Genomic DNA, 19,385 nt, shown 5'->3' on the forward strand with positions numbered 1-19,385 from the left:
GATAAAATACTGAGGTTTCTAAGTTGGTGGCCTGTTTTTCTCTTTTGGACTCCTCCTTCTGGTTTCCAATCAGGAGAGTCTGTTCAGAACACTCAATGGAGAAAAAACTTCCGTGATCTGGATTTGTAGTTCTGGAAAGGCAGGGAAAGGATGCTCCTCTTCATGTCCCACCCCAGAACTAAGGTGTGGCTCTGCTGGGGTGTTCTCAGATGTTAGGGCTCTGTGGGTGAGACGGGATGGCAGGTGAGCGAGGGGCAGAGGGGGCAGCTAAGAATGGACAGGAAATTGCACCTCAAAGCCCTAAGCTCACCCTAAGGCCCACTTGTTTAACTTCTGCCAAGTAACTGTCATCATCTAGACAACTGGGAATCCAGTTTTATCAGCACAATTATACGTTTTCTCGTCTCAGGCACTATACCTGCAGAATGGTGATTGTGCGCATGTCCTGGGATCTTAAGAGGATGACTAAATATAAATGGGAGTTGGTCAATGGGATGTTCCGTAGGGAGAGCTTACTATCTCTCCTCCAAAACAGAAGCCCCCTAATTTCAGTTCCTAACAAATGCTACCTAAATTCCAGTGTGATCACTTTGCTTCTAATAGATTTCTTAGCTTTGGCAAATAGAGCTTGTTTTCTTCTACACATAACACTTTTGGAATCCACCTTCTCAGATGAAGGGCTGCTTCTGACACTTTGACACATGCCACCCACCGAGCTCTGGTTTTGACGCTGTTTGGTTTCTGGAAACTCCTGATTCCAACTCGGCTCTGAAGGCCTCTCAGTTAATGAGCAAGTTTCTGAAATTACATCCGCCTCTTTCCAGACGGATCTGACACAGTGAACAGTTCTGATCCCAGGATGGCCCTGGCCTCCCGAGTGGGCAGTGTGGGTGAACATACCTTGAATTCATAGGATTCTTCAATGATCACTTCCAGCTTGGTGTGCTCTCCCAGAATGGGGCGCCCCATTTCTGCAATGCGCCTCTCTTCCTCCTCCTTGCTGGTCAGCGGCTGCTTGTCGTCACATTCCTCTGTGAAAGGGAAGGGCAAGGAAGTGAGCCGTGTGCTCAGTTTTATTTGGAAATCCATGGATCAGGAAACCGAGGAGGAAGGAAGCCCTAATGACCTACTACAAGTCCCTTGGTGAGATCGTAAAGCTGGAGGGTGCTATTGGATAGATGCTTGGTATGTCAGGCGGCATATCATTATGACAGCAAGTGATTATAATGTTCCACAACTAAGCATTTGTGAAAGCAGACCAGGGGGCATATAACCGAGAAAGACTGCCTGCCTGCGTCTCCGTTGTGGGAATCACCGAGCTGTCCCCTGTGACGCTGGCTCGTCTGGCTGTTTGTACACATTCCTTTAGCACGTGACCAAAAGGAAACAATTAAAAGAGAGAGAGTGACTCAAGGGACAAAGGAATTTGGCCTCTGTCTCTCCACTTTCTAGAGGCAACAGAAAATGCCCCAGGGCCAAAGAGATGATGGAAGGGAAATTCTGACCTTAGCCTCTCTCTTGCCAAAAGTCTCTTTTGTAAGTTAAGAAGCAAAACATCTATTTTTCAGTAAGATGCCTGCTCCAGTGCTTCCTCCCTCTGGTGCAAAGCTGAAATGTGCTAGGAAGACCTTGACCATGAAAATCTTAAAGTAAACAGGAAGGGTGAGAGGCCTTTGGGGAGTTAGTACTATTCACCATGTAAACATGATTATTTCCAGAACCACCACATAGATTATACTCCAGGAGAGGCTAGGGGGAGCTGAGAAAATGTTAATGGACTTCAGAGTCCATTAATGAGGGGAAGCTCACAGTTGGCTCCTCTCTGCGTGAAGGTCATTAGGATAAATCCCAGACTGCAAAGGCCACACACATGTGAAGGACAGACACTATTCCTGTAATCACTCAGCCCTTTAGCCTTCAGGGCCAGGATGCGAGAGCAAGACGGGCCACTTCCCCTCGGAGTCAAGTTGAATAAACTCATCTCCAAGGGATTAGTACCGGTATAATAGAAAGACCTCAGTCCCAATGTCCTCACTTTTAGATCTATCCAGGCAGTTTTTAGATCTATCCAGGCAGACTGCTTGCAGTCGGGGTCTGTTGACTGGGGAGACAGAAGAAAGGGAGGGAGGGACTTCTAGCCCAGGCTCCTTGCCTTTTGTATTTAGGCATCAGCTTCTGCAGCAGTCCACAACTCCCACTCCCTCCAAAGACACATGGCTTCCTGCTGCTGAGTGACGCTGCTTTGGTGGTTCCATTCAATGCTCTAGCAAATGCTGCCACAACTGGTTCCTAGGCCAGCTGTTTGCTGCTAGGGCACAGAGAAGATGGGACAGAGGCACTGCTAGCATTACATAGACACCATGTGTCAAAACCAACCAGTCCAAAGCAGAATGTAACATATTGATGGAGTCTTTCCATATTGATGCATTCAATAGTGTCTTCCTACAAGGGTGTTTCAGAATCTGCTTTCCTATCCATCGGTGATCACAGGGCCCCAAAGAAATGCAATGAAGACTAAAAGGAAGTGCTTTTGGACTGGCCAGAAACTGCTGGATGTTAGCAGATGCAAAGGAGAGGTGCTGGAGGATTAATTTTAACTGTAAAAGTGGTTATCTCTTTTAAAGTAGGCTTGGGAAGCTATGACCCGAGGGAAATAAAAGGGTTACAATTGGCATTTTGGTCTTGGAATTACGTGTGTGTAGTCCAGTGGATGAGCTGAAATATGTGACGTCGAATTTACCCAGTGCACAAAGCAATCACATTTCAATTCTATTGCCGTCTGATCCTTGAATCCAGGACGAACGTTGGTGGTAGTTTTTATAACAGCAGGTTATATTAATGTCTTTGTGCAGGGTAAGGAAAGGCATTCCATGGCTGAACGTGGAATCCTTAAAGACTTCCATCAAGCTAGAATTATTTTTCATAAGAACAACTATAACCTAAACTTTTATTTGAACTGCAAAGGTGTTGGGGAAGATTATTTTTATGCCCCTCTTTTCTGTAATTTACTTATAAATGGTAAGATGCCTTTAATTGGATTCAAGGTAATTTACATAGAAAAATAGGAAAATTACAAAAGAAAGGTTATGTGGGGGCATTGTTTGATGCAGCATTTCACAAAATGAAATGATTTAAACCATGGTTTAAATAGATGGACATGGTAGCAAATGGAATCGAATCACACAGTGAGTGAAAAGGTTATATCCCTTTTTAATCATCCTTCAGTCCTTCTGATCAAGAAGAAATGCTTAGTTTGGTGCTGTTATGCTATAAGTTGTTCCTGATATTTGGGTTTCTACTATTTAAGAAAGAGAAAATGGTTCTCAAGCATAAAGCATTTGACCATATCTAGTTAAAATTTAATAACATTTTTCCATTATAAACTTTTTTAACCTTACTTTCTACTAATGATAAATGATACCAGCTTTTCATTTGTGTTGGTGACAAAATTTTCTTTTACAAACAAGTCTAGTGAAGTACAAACATGAGGCAATTTCAAAAAATTGCATTAAGTAAATAACAGTAGAGTTGGTATGCAGCAAAAGCAAATATTATAAAGGAGCCATGAGAATGACCATGATTTAGGAAATACTCTCCTAACAGACTTCAGACTAACTTAAAGGAAAGCAAGGCACCTTGTTTCTATTACTTGCTACTCTTGCTCCAAACGTGATTTGAATTTAATGCCACACTTTTATCCTCTTGTCTACCCATCTGGAAAAGCTTCCCTATTTCCATCCAGCTCAATCTGACTTACCTTTCAAAACCCCACTTTTCTTGCATTAAATATCACAATTGATCTATTTAGAAATGATCACTCTAACTTTATATTAGTTTCTTAATATTTATTGTGTGTATTAAACAATAATCCTGCTTATATACGTTTAAAAAATTAGTTATCTTTATATGCAAATGTCCAGCATGTAAATTTACCGAGCTAAAACAGTATATCTCATTGCTGTTGAAACTGTCCTCGCAATCCCCAGAGCCTATAACAATGTATAAAATGTAGTAGATGCTCAATAAATATTTGTTGGGTCACTCTCCAACTCATTGTTAGAAAAGCCTCTTATATGTTCTTTGTGTGTAAAGAGGATCTGTTCATTTAACACGTGTTGTTGCGCTCCTGCAATATGTCATCACATTTCAGGACCTCGTGGTCTAATGGGAAGTGAGGCGTATAGGTGAGAAAACTTCTAGTACAGCAAAGAGGGCTGAGGGACCAGGGTAAAAGGGCAGCTCACTCTACCTGACAGACTGAGGAAGGCTTTAGGAAAGAGGAGACATTTATTTATTTATTTGTAAAGATTTTATTCACTGATTTTGGAGAGAGGAGAAAGAGAAAGGCAGTGAGAGAGGAGCAGAAATGTGCCTTGACCAGGCAAGCCTAGGGCTTCGAACTGGCAACCTCAGATTGATGCTTTATCCACTGTGCCATTATTACAGGTCAGGCCGGGAGGTATTTAAAATTGGCCCTGAAGCATGTATAGAAGCTTGCCAGGTGAAGTTGCTGGTAATGATGGCTAGGAAGTGGTAAGGTAAGGGGGGTCATTCCGGCAGAGAAATGTCAAAGCACAAAGCCATAGTGTCATGGAAGGGTCAGGGCTAATTTTACTCAATAAATGTCATGAACATTTAAGAAATCATTATACTTATATGCAACTGAGAAAAGGCAGCTGGATAAATGCTATTACTGCTCTATAATGATACTGATAAACTAGAATTTATGGTGCAGATTACTGACACTGGCAAAGAAGAGAGTTGGTCTTATTTTCTAAAAAGTATCCTGTGTTAGATACTTTTTATTGCAAAGAGAAATAGTTTAACAACATTTTTAGTTCATCTATTTGTTTCCTTTTTACTTTGAGTGTTGGATTAAATGCAACTCATTGTATTCTGGTCAAGTCAGTATCATTTTCTTATTTACGCAGAATGAGAAAACTAATTCCCCTTCTCTCTCTATCTCTTTCTATATATACATATACATACATATCCAAGTATACTTTTCAAACTCACCGTATTTCATTAACAAGTTGATAATAAATTATATAATATCATAGTCTTAACCAACCAACACAAATTAAAGATCAAATGCATAATCAATAGCCACAGTTAAAATCAGCATTGATAGGACACAAAACAATCCTGTGATAAAATAGGGGAACCTCCCTTCTCCTGGGTAATTGACTTTGCAAATGATAAATAACAAAAGCTAGTAGGTTGCTGGGATCTGGACAAAGCAGAATTATGCAAATGTTGCTGTGTGTGCTTCCTGACTATGGCTGCATTTTGAAGCATAGTTACTATGAGCAGCAATGGGTTGAGAGTGATCCCTATTAGAAAACAATACAACCCACAAGAGAGCTGTGCCTGACAAACTACTGCTGATAGTTTTTAATGTATTGGCAATTTTTAATCTTAACAAACGATGTTGAATTTGGAAAGGGGAACAAAGCCAGTGGTGCGACAATTTGCTCCGGGTGATTTTAATCCCTGACTCGGATGTATGCTGAAAGTCTGAGAGCGGAGACTTCTTGACAGTTTTCAACACCTGGCTGGCCTCTCTGGTAAGACTATATGGAGACTGGTACTTTTGTTTCCATGAAGAATATTCTGGAACAATTCTGCAGTTAGGGCTGGGTCTCATGACTATTGAATGGGAGTGTGGGAAGTGGGGTTGGGCAAAGTGCTACAGGGGGCAGATAAAAGTGATTCTACTGCCCTAGCCAGTGAGAGGCTCATGGTGATAGGAAGGAGTAAATATCCATGTTCTCATGCAGAGATGTAGTTCCTGGGCTCTGAGCCTCAGGAGATCTGGGACAGTTGTGGGGCCCTCTAATCCCCCTGTCAATGTTCCCCATTAGAGAAACCCCACAGACGTACTGTCATCTGTGTCCATATGGCCAATACCATGTTGGCTGAAGGCAGGAAGGCAGGCTCTGGGAAGAAACTTAATTATAGTTGGAATGAAAGACCCATGCTGAAGAAGCAAGATTTCCAAGAAATATGGAATATTATTAAAACTTGAGAGGGAGAGGCCATTGGCATCAATCTTCTCTGATGGTCCATGCTGTTCCCTCTACCATGCATGCCTCCTGTCTGGCACTGGTGAGGTTGTGTGTTGTTGCTGATCTATCATAACCCTAAGCACAGAGAAGCCATCACATTATTTAGCAATGTTTTAGAAGGGACAAGGGCTATAAACTGTGTCACTTGAATGTCTAATAGCCTAAAGAACACTTCAAGACTGTTAACTTCAAATCAATTAAACTGGTTTTCCAGGACCATGATGAAATGAGTACCTGCAAAGGTGATTACAGTGGAGGGGATCGGATGTTCTCTAGCATGAACTTTCCTGAAGACAGGCTGGCCTAGCAAAAGGACAGGCAGAAAATCAGCAGGATGGATCACATTGGTTTGCTGGCAGAGCTTTGTGGAATTAGTAAGCTAAACATAACATTGAGATGCACACATCACAAGCAATGTTAGAGGACTGAGTGCACATAGATCACTCGGATATAGGTTACAGAAGTGAGAGCTGAATGGGGCAGGTGTTCTCCAAGCCAAACCAGATTATATGAATGAACCACACATGCCACAGTAGGGGTGCAGCCAGATTCCTTCAGGTTTCTGACATGGAGTATTCATATCTTTGAAGTTACTGCTTCCAGTGGCATCATAAAATAATGGAAAGCACTTGGTGTGATGAAAAGTAGCCTGGGTTCCCTACTGGTGCCAATAACATAGCCAAGAGCGGCCATTTTCTCAGTGTTTTCACATGTGAAATGGGGACAATAGTGCCTGCTATATCCACATCACAAGTCTGTTTGAGGGCCAAGTAACATAAGGTCTGGGAACACGCTTATATGTTTATTGGGCATCCTGAATGGGAGAATGTTGTATTCACTGGCAAGCTTTGCAAGAGTACACTAGAGTCAGGCAACTATTTAAAGTAACCAGGAGTAGGGTTTTCATCAAACTCCTACTTCAAATGACTGCCAGATCTACCTGCCATTGGCTTCTACCAAGAGCTGCCCAAACCTGACCTGGGAATCAGGAGAGCGGGGACTTGGTGCCAGCTCTGTCATAACGCTTGCTGTCTAAATGAGCAAGGCACTTCTCTGAGACTCAGTTTTCTCAATTGTAAAATGAAACTGAACTTGAAGGCGATTTGTTCCTCTAACTTAAGTAGTGGAGTGATCGAAGTGTTTTTAACTTCCTTCCATGTGCCTTATTTAGTCTATTACACGATGACCATAATGTGACTGGAAGAATAACTTTTAAAGGAGGCATATTGACAGTTATATACTTAATTAGGGAACTCTACAGCTGCCTGTTTGGGGAATCAAGCATGCCCCTCTCCTTTCCAAACTGAACCAGAATACTGAATTGTATTAAAAAAATCCAAATTAATGTGCTATAGTTTCCTCCTTTTGGGGTCCCCTGGTTTTTCATATGACTGGCATTCATACGGCTGGCATTTATGCGACAGCTGGGCTCTGAATTGAAAAGGAGCAGCGTTGCAGGAAGAAATGAAGTGGATGGAAGGAAGGAAGTAAAAGTGCTGGGATTAGAACAGTCATCACATAGCCTTGACCTTCAAGTCAGAGGGCCAGGTTCTCAGTCCCAAATGAGTGATTCAGGGTAGATTGAGCATTCTTTTTGTACCCTCATTTTCTCTCCTATAAGTGAGAACAATAATATCTGATTCCATTAGGTTGAGGATTAAATGATATAATAAATAAGAAATGCTTTACAAACACTAATGAGCTACAACTGATAGGGGTCATCATATTAGATGTCTGGAGGGTCAAGGAGGAATGATGGCATAGGTCCACACAAGAGCCTTTCAATGAGGCAAGCTTGGGGACCAACAGGTAAACATTTACAAATTCTAAAAGTACCTCGAGAACTTAATGGCCACAACCAATGAGATCGTGGACAGTAGGTACTGGGCTGTGGCCTGAACAACTTTTCAATTTCCACATATCCTGCTTCCAATTTAGACCTTCACGCTCAGTTGCACAAGACCACACTAACGCTGCAGACACAACCCAGAGGCTAGATTACTTCCTCTCTACTTCCCCTCCATCTCAAAGCCCGGACTTCAAAGCCTCAGACTGACTTCAAAGATTCGCTCATTGGGACTTAAAGCCGTTTTTCACTGTGTAGACCTAAGTTTCAGAACTTTCCCCAGGAGCAACTACAGAGAGCGAATCCTAGGCCTTCTGGCCTCTTTCAGGAGAAGAGGGGTCATGTAATACGAGAAGCCAACGTCAAGCTTCCCAGAAAGTTCTGGAACTGTCTCCTGTCCTAACAACATCAACTTCAAGTCTTTGAAAGAGGTGACGTCAACAGGAAAACTGCCACTTCAGCTGTAAGAAAGAGCTTGAGGAAGTATGTGAAATGAGAGGAACCTTCCGAAGGGATTCTGTCTTCTAGGATGCAAGATGTATCCAAGGCAGCTGATGCTGGGCAGCGCTGGGCAAATCTTTTAGAACTTTATAAGAACAATTTCTGAGAAAAGAAAACTGGAATCTAATTACCTGGATACTAAAAGAGAAGATGGTTCAAGGGACATGGAAGGAAGGCCCTAAAAGTAAAATCCTGACATATTCAATGATAAAAATAATAGGAAGCTATCCAAACACCTCAATGCATTTTAACAAGGCATCTACAGCCAGAGACTTTTTAGTTAAGTTCTCATTACCAGGCTGCATAGGGCTGAAGGTGCTGGTAGAGACGATATTATTTCTATAATGGTTGATTGAAAAACAAATGACTTCAAGGAAGCCATGAAGCTTAACTTGACAAAATTCTACATTCCTCAAATCTCACGACAACTAACTTACTGAGTGACAGAATCAGAATAGTTCCAGGAAGACGTCAATGGGTTAAAATGATGGATTAAAAAAAAAAGATAAAATTATTTTTAATAAGTGGAAATTTCTGCATTTGTATTTTTTTTAAGCGTGTATGGCATTGCATAAGTTTCAGAACTTTCCCCAGAACTGGGGAGGCTAGATCTGGAAAAGTTTTGGGGAATCAGATATAAGAACTCCTCTCCCAGGACATGTCCTGTTTAACACTTTTATTCTTTTCAATGTCTCTGAAAGCCTATGAGTCACTTTGTCGTTAAATGTTTTGTCTGGAGCGAGACAGTGGAGAGTAAGAGCAATTGCTCGTATTCTGAAAGCTCCACTCTGGATAGAATGAGGTTGGACCTACTTGATTATGAATCTACACTAATAGTGGTTAAGTTAACCCAAACTCCTAACCCAGCATTTTTAAAATTAAAATATTTAGAAATCTTCATTTTAAAATTTTATTTTTTGTTCAGTCCTCTAATTTTAAGGAAAAAAAGAATTAGAATACTGATAGCCGCACAGTATATTAGACATTTGATATTTATCTCCCTTTCTAAATCTGCAAAGGCAATTTTGAAAAGGTGAGAAAATATTAAAGGTCAAAAGAGAAGATGCTGTAAGGAAATATCTTCTTACTGTACACAAGTTAACAGCTTTAGAGTTGAGCTACACCATGTAATCAATGCAGGCTGGGTAGCATTCTGAATTTAAGGGTTTCAAAGTTTTTGACTGGTATTTTGAGTTTTTATAGAGCATTCTGCAGTGTAGTTCAAATGGTAAAAATATTACTCATGAATTTATGTGTTAAGTTGGGAGAGGGGTTTGTTCACACTGGTGTAGTAGGATACTGGGAAGGGAATTCTCCATCTTCTGCCAACAGGGTTTTAATTACTATCAATATCCTGAACTCGGGCCAAGAGAAGTACTGCATGTCAAGTCCTATGTTTCTTTGAGACCAGCATTTGTCTAATTTACTCTGATACTTCTGGAAACATCTAGCAGGGTACATTGCACATGAGCAGGGCTATGTGACATTTGTAAATTGACCAGTTTGTCAAAATGTGAACAATTACGGGTTCTCCAGGCCAATGTGTGTGTAAATGAACACAACACTCTCACATTGTTAATGTGTAAGACGTTAAGTGTGTAAAAACAGCAAGAACACACCATGTGCCACAGCCAAATGTTAATACAAGTTACATAAGATGTGGTTTTGGTTTGGTTTTTAAGGGTATTTGAAAAAAAAATGAGGAACATTAAAAACAATTGTCTTACCATACAAGCATTTTCCTTCATTAAAAGCAAGTAAAAATGAGAAATAATTTTTTTAAAAATGTATACAATATGTGTTGAGAACAGACAACAAACAATACAATTTTATGTCATTAGACTTTAAAAATTCATACCTGTTATTGTGAAGCCACCTAAAAAAGAAAAAAATATAAATGTTACAATTTATTTAACTCACATTTTAAATAAATACCAGTGACATCAGACTGCCCGACAACCCAACCTAAGCATTAAAAACTCGCCAAATTATATTTACACTTAAGAAAAAGACAAAAACATCTGTTCACGTCTTAGTCACTAATCATTCTTTTAAGATTATGAAAGTTAGTGCACAAATATAATTCTGTGCATACCTCTGAAATCACTGATTTTTAAAAAGGTTATACTAAATTAAAACTGGAGTATAACCTATCTGACCTTAACAAAAATGAGGCCAATGTCCCCAAACAACAATCTTGCTAGTAAAGCAACAGAAATAAAAGTCAGCAAGCTATTGTACCACCTCACAGAAATGGAAATTAACCTAGAAAAATGGAAAGGGAATGCAAGAATGAAATGCTTACCAAGCTCATTCAATAACAGGGCTGAGAAGGAAACAGACAAAGACAAACACAGAATAAGAGACCAGATGAATAATGAAAGTAAGAGGAATATCAGCAGAAAGAAATCCAGGCAGATCTATTGTAGTGGTAGGGAGCCACTGACAAAAAATTGGGTCACCCCAAATAATGTGGCATTGGGAATATGTCCAAATAAACAATCCCAACACTAATTTCTGCAAATGTATATGGTTGATTACCTCTATATTTCAGTCTATAAATTACTTCTTGCCATTTAGTTAAACATTTCTACTATATATTTTTATACATAGTGTATGTATCTCGTTTACCAAATATAGTAGAAACATTTTATAAAGTTAATCCTAAACTTTGAGTCTTTTTCATGAAATATTGTCTGGGAGTTAGTTAACTCAACACATGGAAGTCCTTAGTCATCCAGGATCTCAGGTTTTATACCTTTCATTCAATGAAAACAGATAAAACATCTTGGGAATTTCCATTCTGGCCACCCTTCATGGAAGAATACTTTGGCCCAAGGTAAAGTTATCTCACTGTCGGTTCTGTTTGCATGAGATTTTGGTCCTTAAGGAAATCCTCAAAATTCAAGTCCCATGAATTAGCATGTATTTGTTTGTCCTTAACTATGTATGCGCATTATAATTGGACTGCCAGGATGCTTCTGTGAACATATCATTCTATGGAAACTGACAAGGCATGGTGGTGGTCATGCCTTGTCAGAATTCATTTTTCAGGTATGTGCTTTAAACCTAGACTGTACACTGTAGCACTTCATTTTGGCAAAAGCTACCTGGCTGAATGTATCAAATAAATGACTTCTGAGTTTTTTTTCTGATGGTAGTAGTATGAGAAGATACTTTATAAAACTAGTCAGTAATTTTTTTATAGTGATAAGAATCCACTTAGGGGGCAGAAAACTGGTTAGTGATATCAAGAAAGCTTAATTTGCTTTTACATGAGGGCATATTTTATTGAAAATGCTGTATCCAAAATGCTCTCCCTTTAAATAAAATACAGTCTTTAAGGGAATTCATTTAGAAGTAACTACTTTTTCCTATATGTTAATGAGGCATTTTTGATCCCAAATTTGTAAGAAATCAGCACAATTTCCTAACATGTCTGTGTCTCCTGCTTACTGTCTATGGAGCAATAATAAATAGGCTGAATTAAAATGGGTCCCCAGTGATCCTTTCTCCATCATTTCAAAGGCTCCTGCTAAGGTTTTGGATGTGATTAAGTCAGGAGCATAAACTTTTCTTTTTTTCCCCTGAAGGATTGAGGCCTTTGGGTCCATTCAAATGTGGGATTAAATTCCCCATAATGTTGGGTCTGAAAAGAAAGTAGTCCTATATATTTGATATATTTTACATGCAAAAGTATAAAGTTCTTGTAAAGTAGTTCTTCTAATCATCAATTCTTAGTATGTAATTAATAAGAGCTATTAATATGGATATGCTCATTTTTGCATATAATTAAATGAGTAGGATTCCTTTAAAATGGCCACTATTGAAAGATAATTATAGAAAGTCCTCATAATAATTCAGAATAAAAAAATATCTTTAAAGCTGATATAAAATTTTTCCCTTCTTTATCAAAATAAAGGCCACATAAAATAAATCTAAAGTTGAAGAGAACAAAGAAATCATCTTTATTCAAATATTTTCTAAAAATATAAGTATAAATCCACCAAAAGAAAATCTAGTTATGAGGATATGGCTGATTATTTATTTATTTTTACTATATATGTGAGAAATTTGTCAATTCTACAATATAAGAAAAAAAAGATTTTGGACCATAAGACTGGATAGGCTTTAAGCAAATTTTTACTGAAGGACCATATCCTTCTTACTTAAAATTGATATGACTATGATTTCATATATATAGTCTCTTTTAAATGTCATATTTGATTAAATGAACACTAGAATATTGATATCACTACTCTTCAAGGGTCTTTGTTCTTATTAAATCTTTTTGGTTTTGAAACCTGGGTCCTCCTAAGACACCTAATTATTTCTTGTAAAAGTTCCTAACTGTTGCCGTTAAGAGTTGTGTACCACTGCCAATCGGTATTAAGTAGTCTTCATCACTAACAATTTAGGGGAGATTTAACAGTTGGAATCAAATTTGAGAATGATCCCTAAATAGTGAAAAACTAAACACATAAGTCATTCTTTTATATCATCATCTCTGAGCTTCAGAAATCTCAGCATTTATTAAATCTGGGTTCAATCAAGGTTAGTTGGCATTTCTTGAACAAAATGGGCATAGCTTGTTGCACTTGTGAGTTAGGGAAGGGAAATGAAACTGTTAAAGCTTCAAAGGAAATGAAGTATAGTACTTGGAAGCCGAGGAAGAGGAGAGAGTTAAGTGTGAGAGTAGGGAGACACGGAGAGAGAAGAGTACAATTTCTCGCTGGTATGTCTTTGTATACTCTCACACCTTTCATTCCTCTTCTTATCCATTTTGGTTCCTCAAGCACAAGGGAGAAACTGCACTCTTTCTCATATTCCTCACGGTCAAATATTCTAATGGTAATGATCTTCCTGTGGGAACACAAGACAAAGGCAAAACAAATGGTTGGAGTCACACACTCATGCTAGGTGTTCACCAGGCTGAATGTTACTGTGATGTTATGGAGGAAGAACTGGCAACACATGAACCTCCTGAAATATGTAAAAGGGCATCTTGGTTGCTCACAGCTGGCCCCTACTAAGTTTTCTTTGCAAATTTATCACATTCACAAATTCTTCCTGCTCCAGTTAGCAGTCTGGAGGTACATACCCCAATTTGGAAAAGAAATCAGAAAGTTGGCTTCATTTTGGCATAGTGAGCGTTTATATCAACTTTCCCAGAAATGGAGGCTTGATTGACTGCATTGAAAATTAATAGCTCTGAACTGTAAGGTGCAGAGTGGCCACAACTGGCCAATGGAGCTACAGGCTAGGCCCACGGTGGCCCCAGGTGAGGTCTATGCCCTATTACATAGATGGAGGGATATGTGTGTTGTAAGTCACGTTCTGAAGAGTGCAGGCATCCAGGGTGGCACAGGCCAGCAGAAGCTGTTGGGCTCAGCCCTGGAGCAGCTCCCCCACCTTTCTTCTCACTCATCTCCACCAGGCGGGGCTCTCCAATCTCAAGGAAGAAGGTCTTGTTTTTCTCATACTCCTCATCATCAATTACCTTGACTGATATTGTTTTGCTGAAACAGAGAAGAATAGAAATTGACGAACATGGGGAAGAGGAAAGAGAAGAGAAAGAATATAAAGAGGAGGAAGGCAAGGTTAAGGAACTGCACTTCCAGACTAACAGCAACAGAAAAACTTCTGTACTGTGAATTTTTCCTTCAAGAATGAGTATGGGACAGGTCTGAAAGGTTGGAGTGGTCACCCATGGCATAGCTCCCCTGCCCAGGGCCACTGAGTTATTTCAGGCAAAACAGCACTCAGTACTAACAGGGTTATTATCATCATGAGAAGGAAAGCCAGAAGAACACAGACCACAATAATAAGAAAAGAAAATATATATTTGTTTAGTAAGTGCCTTATCTGTAGGATTATCTGAGCCATGCCCTGGAAATCACTCCTTTAGAACAAACTGATATCATATCAAAATATTAACAGAGCTCATCTCTGAGTAGTAGGCTTATGGATTAATATTTTTTGTCTTCATTTTGCTTTGTTGTATTTCCAAACATAATATTTTCAACATAAGATTTTACTAAAATAATAAATGTATTAAAGTACTGCAAAAGAAAATATTATGTGCTTTATTTTACCCTACCCAGTGTCCTAGAATTAAACTCTTATTCAGGTGAGTCAGATTTCCCACCTAGATCACAAGGGGAAGTTGTTCATACTTTGTCTTTTCAAAGATTGAAGCTGATGCCTCCCAAGACCTATCTTGAAAAGTGAAGGGTGAGGAGTTATGATCTGACAGTTATTTTTATCCTTCCCAAAAGTGAGTTTCAACTTTGACAAAATATACCACTGAGCCCATTCTCAAACTCCACAGATAACACCAAGGTGGTTCATTAAGAATTCTTTCTGTAACCCATCCTTTAGCACTTCTTGCCTTCTGGTCTTCTGGTTGTGAGTGACTGACAGATGGGACACATGCAAATACTATGCAAATCTCAACTTCCCATCAGCCTTAATGACTCTGAAAAATACATCTATTGTTACCTTCTAATTAATAGTGGCTTAATTTCTTCACATTTTACAACTTACTCAGAGCTCCTAAACACTTGTTTATCTTTGAAAATATTCTTTTCAGTAACATTGGCCAAAACCAATTCTGACTAAAGTTTTTGAAATAATTAGTTTATATAGACACACAGTTTTAATGGCATAGGCATTATTCAGTTTTGGTGAAATTTTCTAGGTTTTCTGGAAGGAAAATATTTAATTTTGTGAACCTAAATCTAAAAGTTTCATTTAGACCTATGCATGCCAAAAAGTATCAGTATTTTTTTCCTATGATGAAGGAAGCTATAGGTAGAAATTGCTATTAATTGTCTGTCTTTCAGTCCCTGATGTTACTTGCTTTAGTCCTGCTTTCTTGGGTTAGCATTGTAGAAGTGAAATCAAACAATTGATTCTGGTCCTTTGGAGCTCAATAACCTGTTCCCTTCTCCTCATATTCAGAACATCCCTGCATGATGGTCATATCTCAATTTTTCTCTACTAAGGAGTTGGAGCTCATGATGATGCCTTTTCTAGCTCAGTTCTGTCTGCAAAGACTGAAATACTAATGCTAGATGAGCAGCTGTGAATGACTAAAGCTATAATCATTTTTTAGAGTAGTTGAATATTTATTGGCGATGTGACAAAGTTCCAATTAGAAGTATAAGTGAACAGTTCCTAGCTAACCTCTAGAACAATTTTATGGAATGCATCTATTTACTTAGTATATATATATAAAAAATTTAGCCAGCCCAGCTAAACCAGAATCATTCCTCAAATCCCCAAAATACAAAATATTAGAGAGAAGACAAGAAAATATATGTGTGCTTTTAATTTCAGAACAAGATTTGATGTTATAAGTGAGATAAAATTTACTCAAGAAAAATCTGCCAATCATCTACTCTCTCTGTCAGCAAACTCATGCATTTTAGGAATTTATTTCCATCTTACTACCTTGTAATTATAAACTATAGTGTACATCTCTACTAAAGCAATCAGTATCATAATATGTGTGGGAAAGTATTGATGGTCATTAGAAGGGCCATGCTAACTAACATTGTCTGGACCTGATGAACCAAGATTCATTATCAAAGCACTTGATCATAGGGTACAGTTAACCAGATATCATGTTGCAATGCTTTCGCCTATATTAATTAAAAACATTTGATCTATCTTTCTTCATCCTGCACCTCTTCACATATTTTATTAGATTGTAGAAATAAAGAAAGCACAGTAGAGATGGTTGGAGTAGGCTTACTTAATAGGCAAGTGTTTGTTTAGGAAAGGCTACCAGTTTCATGTTCAAAGGCAACATGACCATTTATTTACAAATAAATGCAAATAACCACATAAAGTATTGTTTCTTATCCTTGATGAATTTAATCCTTTTATTGCTGTAATAGCTTTATTTTCTACATACTGAGTAGCTGTTGAATGTGAGAAATATAGGCCTCCACACAATTTGTTTGTATAATAAAATAAGCACTTAAAATTTATTGTTAGAGTATCACTATTCACTAGAGTTATAATCCTTAAAAATTATTTTGGTATTTGATAACTGTGACCCTGGAAAATCAAAGATGAAGAGAAAAACAGTCCCTTTGTGAGTTTCTGGCAAAGGTACCTTAAATAGATGAAATTTGCATAATGGCATAACATTTCAAAATCATTAGTGATACAATCAATAGTGTCCCTGACAGGAGAAACCATTAAGTTTTATATTGATTTGGCCCTACTTGCACAGTAAAGCAACTAATTGGAAATGATTATTAAAGGGTAATGTCAGTCAATTTAAAGAGGCAGGGGAAAATCAGTCCTTATGAATTAGCCTGGATCAAGAGAGGCAAACTTCAAAAGGAATTGGTAATGTCTATGTTGTGTTTTAGAACAAAACTATTTCTCCCCTTAGCAAAGATAAAATTAACTCATTCAACTTTTAAAGGGATATCTTTTGTTCATTTGCCAAGCCTAATGCACAAAAGAAACTGTAACCACTTCTTAAAACATAGGGGATGTTCCCTGAGATGGGGCTGATGTGGTGAAGAGTCCAGGTACACTGACCTGATAATCAGCAGAAGCTTGCCCTATTCCTCACATTTCTGCAATAGAAGCAAGATCTCCAAGGACCGAAGGGACCTTGCAGTTCCTCCAGTTTGCCCCTCTCACCACACCAACCCCACATTCACAGAGCTTTAGCATTGTCACAAGGAATCTTCCCTGAGAACAGATTTATGTTATCTGTTCTTTTGTTCTATACTGCTCACAAAAATTAGGGGATCAGGGAACGTGCAGACACTCCAGTACTTTCGGCCTTTTGTATAATACATTCTCACCAGTGAAATAAAAGTTGGTTTTGCATCTCATTTGCATAATCAAACAACTTTCTTTAACTTGTCAATTGCTTTTCTGATATTATTGTTTAATAACAACAACAAAAAAATCAAATGCTTCTTTTTTTATTGCTTCATATTCATTTTGAAATATCCCCTAATTTTTGTGAACAGTATATTTACCAAAGGGAAGCAGTCAGATACCTATTACTTCTTTTTTCCTTTGTAATTGACTTTTATTTTTTCTTTCTTTTTTTTCTTATTTTTATTAATTTTAATGCAGTGACATTGATAAATCAGGGTACATATGTTCAGAGAAAACATCTCCAGATTATTTTGACATCTGATTATGTTGCATACCCGTCACTCAAAGTCCAATTGTCTTCCGTCACCTTCTGGTTTTCTTTGTGCCCCTCCCCTCCCCCCACCCCCTCTCTTTCCTTCCTCGCCCCCTCCCTCTCTTCCCCTACCCCATTACCATCACATTCTTGTCCATGTCTCTGAGTCTCATTTTTATGTCCCATCTATTTATGAATTCATATAGTTCTTAGCTTTTTCTGATTTACTTATTTCACTCCGTATAATGTTATCATGGTCCATCCATGTTATTGTAAATGATCCGATGTCATCATTTCTTATGGCTGAGTAGTATTCCATAGTATATATGTACCAAAGCTTTTTAATCCACTCATCCACTGATGGACACTTGGGCTGTTTCCAGATCTTTGCTATTGTGAACAATGCTGCCATAAACATGGGCGTGCATTTCTCCTTTTGGAACAGTTCTATAGTGTTCTACAAAATGGGAGAACATATTTGACAATACGTCTGATAAAAGGTTAATAACCAAAATTTATAAAGAACTTGTAAATTTCACACCAGGAAGACAATCAATCCAATCAAAAAATGGGCAAAAGAAATGAATAGATACTTCTCCAAAGAGGACATATAGATGGCCAATAGGCATATGAAAAAATGCTCAACATCACTAATCATTAGAGAAATGCAAATTAAAACCACAATGAGATATCACCTCACACCCAGTCAGAATGGCGCTCATCAACAAAACAACACAGAATAAGTGCTGGTTAGGATGTGGAGAAAAGGGAACCCTCCTGCACTGCTGATGGGAATGCAGACTGGTGCAGCCACTGTGGAAAACAGTATGGAGATTCCTCAAAAAATTAAAAATCGAACTTCTTTTTGACCCAGCTATCCCACTTTTAGGAAGATACCCTAAGAACACCATAGCACTGTAATTGACTTTTAAAGAGAGAGGAAGAGAGAGAGAGAAGAGAAACATCGATTTGTTGTTCCATTTATTTACGCCGTCATTGGTTGATCCTCGTAAGTGCCCTGACCAGGAATCAAACCTGCAATCTCAACATGTAGGGACAATTTGTTAATCAACTGAACTACCCAACCAGGGCCTGTTGTTATTTCTTTAAATTGAAAGGTTAACCAAAACAAGACTAGAACAGTTAGGTATACACAGCCCTTCATCCAATGACAACTCTTAACACTGTTCTTACACTAAAAGGAATAGAATTTTTGCGTAATTGTTATGAAGAAGGTAAGAAGAATTCACTTCATTTTTTTGTTTTTTACATCGCTAAAGTTGAGCAGTATAGTATAAAAATTATGTTTTCTGGAAACTAGCAAATGAGTTATGATACAGTAAGTAATTTCTCAATATGGCCAAAATTTTTATGCAAATATATTTTAGTTCCATTTCAGGGGTGAGTGAGCAAAGCATTTGGTTAAGAAAGATCAATTTATTTGTGGAAACATACAGATATTCCTTTTGATTTTTGCAGAGTTTTGCCTTTGATGATAGTAAACCCACTTCTATACTTGACTTCTCAGTCTCTCTCTTATCTGATGGGTCGTAAAGGACTGGAACACCTTTTAACATTCTAACAAAGGACCTGAAGACCTTCAAGAATTCAAACAAGGAGTTCTTATATCAGGTGGTGACTCAGGAAGATGATGAGAAAGAGAAGAAAGAGGTGGTTTTATTAGTGGAAACTAAAAAGAAAATATCTTCAAACTATGTTCTAGTCACTCATCATTAAGCCAAAGTTGTATCACAGTCTTTTTTTTTTTTCCAGTTTCAGCTTCAATCAGTCCTTTTGTGGT

General features: G+C 38.3%; 1 protein-coding gene across 12 annotated transcripts in view; it reads right to left on the bottom strand.

Moving 5' to 3' along the window:
• Nucleotides 1-19,385, bottom strand: part of SLC8A1 (solute carrier family 8 member A1) — a 373,856-nt gene that overhangs the window by 61,764 nt on the left and 292,707 nt on the right. For 7 of the 12 annotated variants that reach the window (XM_066266976.1, XM_066266982.1, XM_066266977.1 and 4 more), the window contains 6 exons: nt 13,828-13,934; nt 10,721-10,741; nt 10,274-10,291; nt 10,143-10,157; nt 6,303-6,371; nt 901-1,031 (listed from right to left, as the gene is read on the bottom strand). In XM_066266976.1, coding sequence (XP_066123073.1) covers nt 901-1,031; nt 6,303-6,371; nt 10,143-10,157; nt 10,274-10,291; nt 10,721-10,741; nt 13,828-13,934 — 361 coding nt within the window. Of the gene's footprint in view, nt 1-900; nt 1,032-6,302; nt 6,372-10,142; nt 10,158-10,273; nt 10,292-10,720; nt 10,742-13,174; nt 13,279-13,827; nt 13,935-19,385 lie in introns of all 12 variants that reach the window. The other 5 variants (XM_066266985.1, XM_066266988.1, XM_066266987.1 and 2 more) reach the window with 3 other exon arrangements.

The sequence above is a fragment of the Saccopteryx bilineata genome, chromosome 3 (genome assembly GCF_036850765.1).
Source record: "Saccopteryx bilineata isolate mSacBil1 chromosome 3, mSacBil1_pri_phased_curated, whole genome shotgun sequence".
Lineage (NCBI taxonomy): Eukaryota > Metazoa > Chordata > Mammalia > Chiroptera > Emballonuridae > Saccopteryx > Saccopteryx bilineata.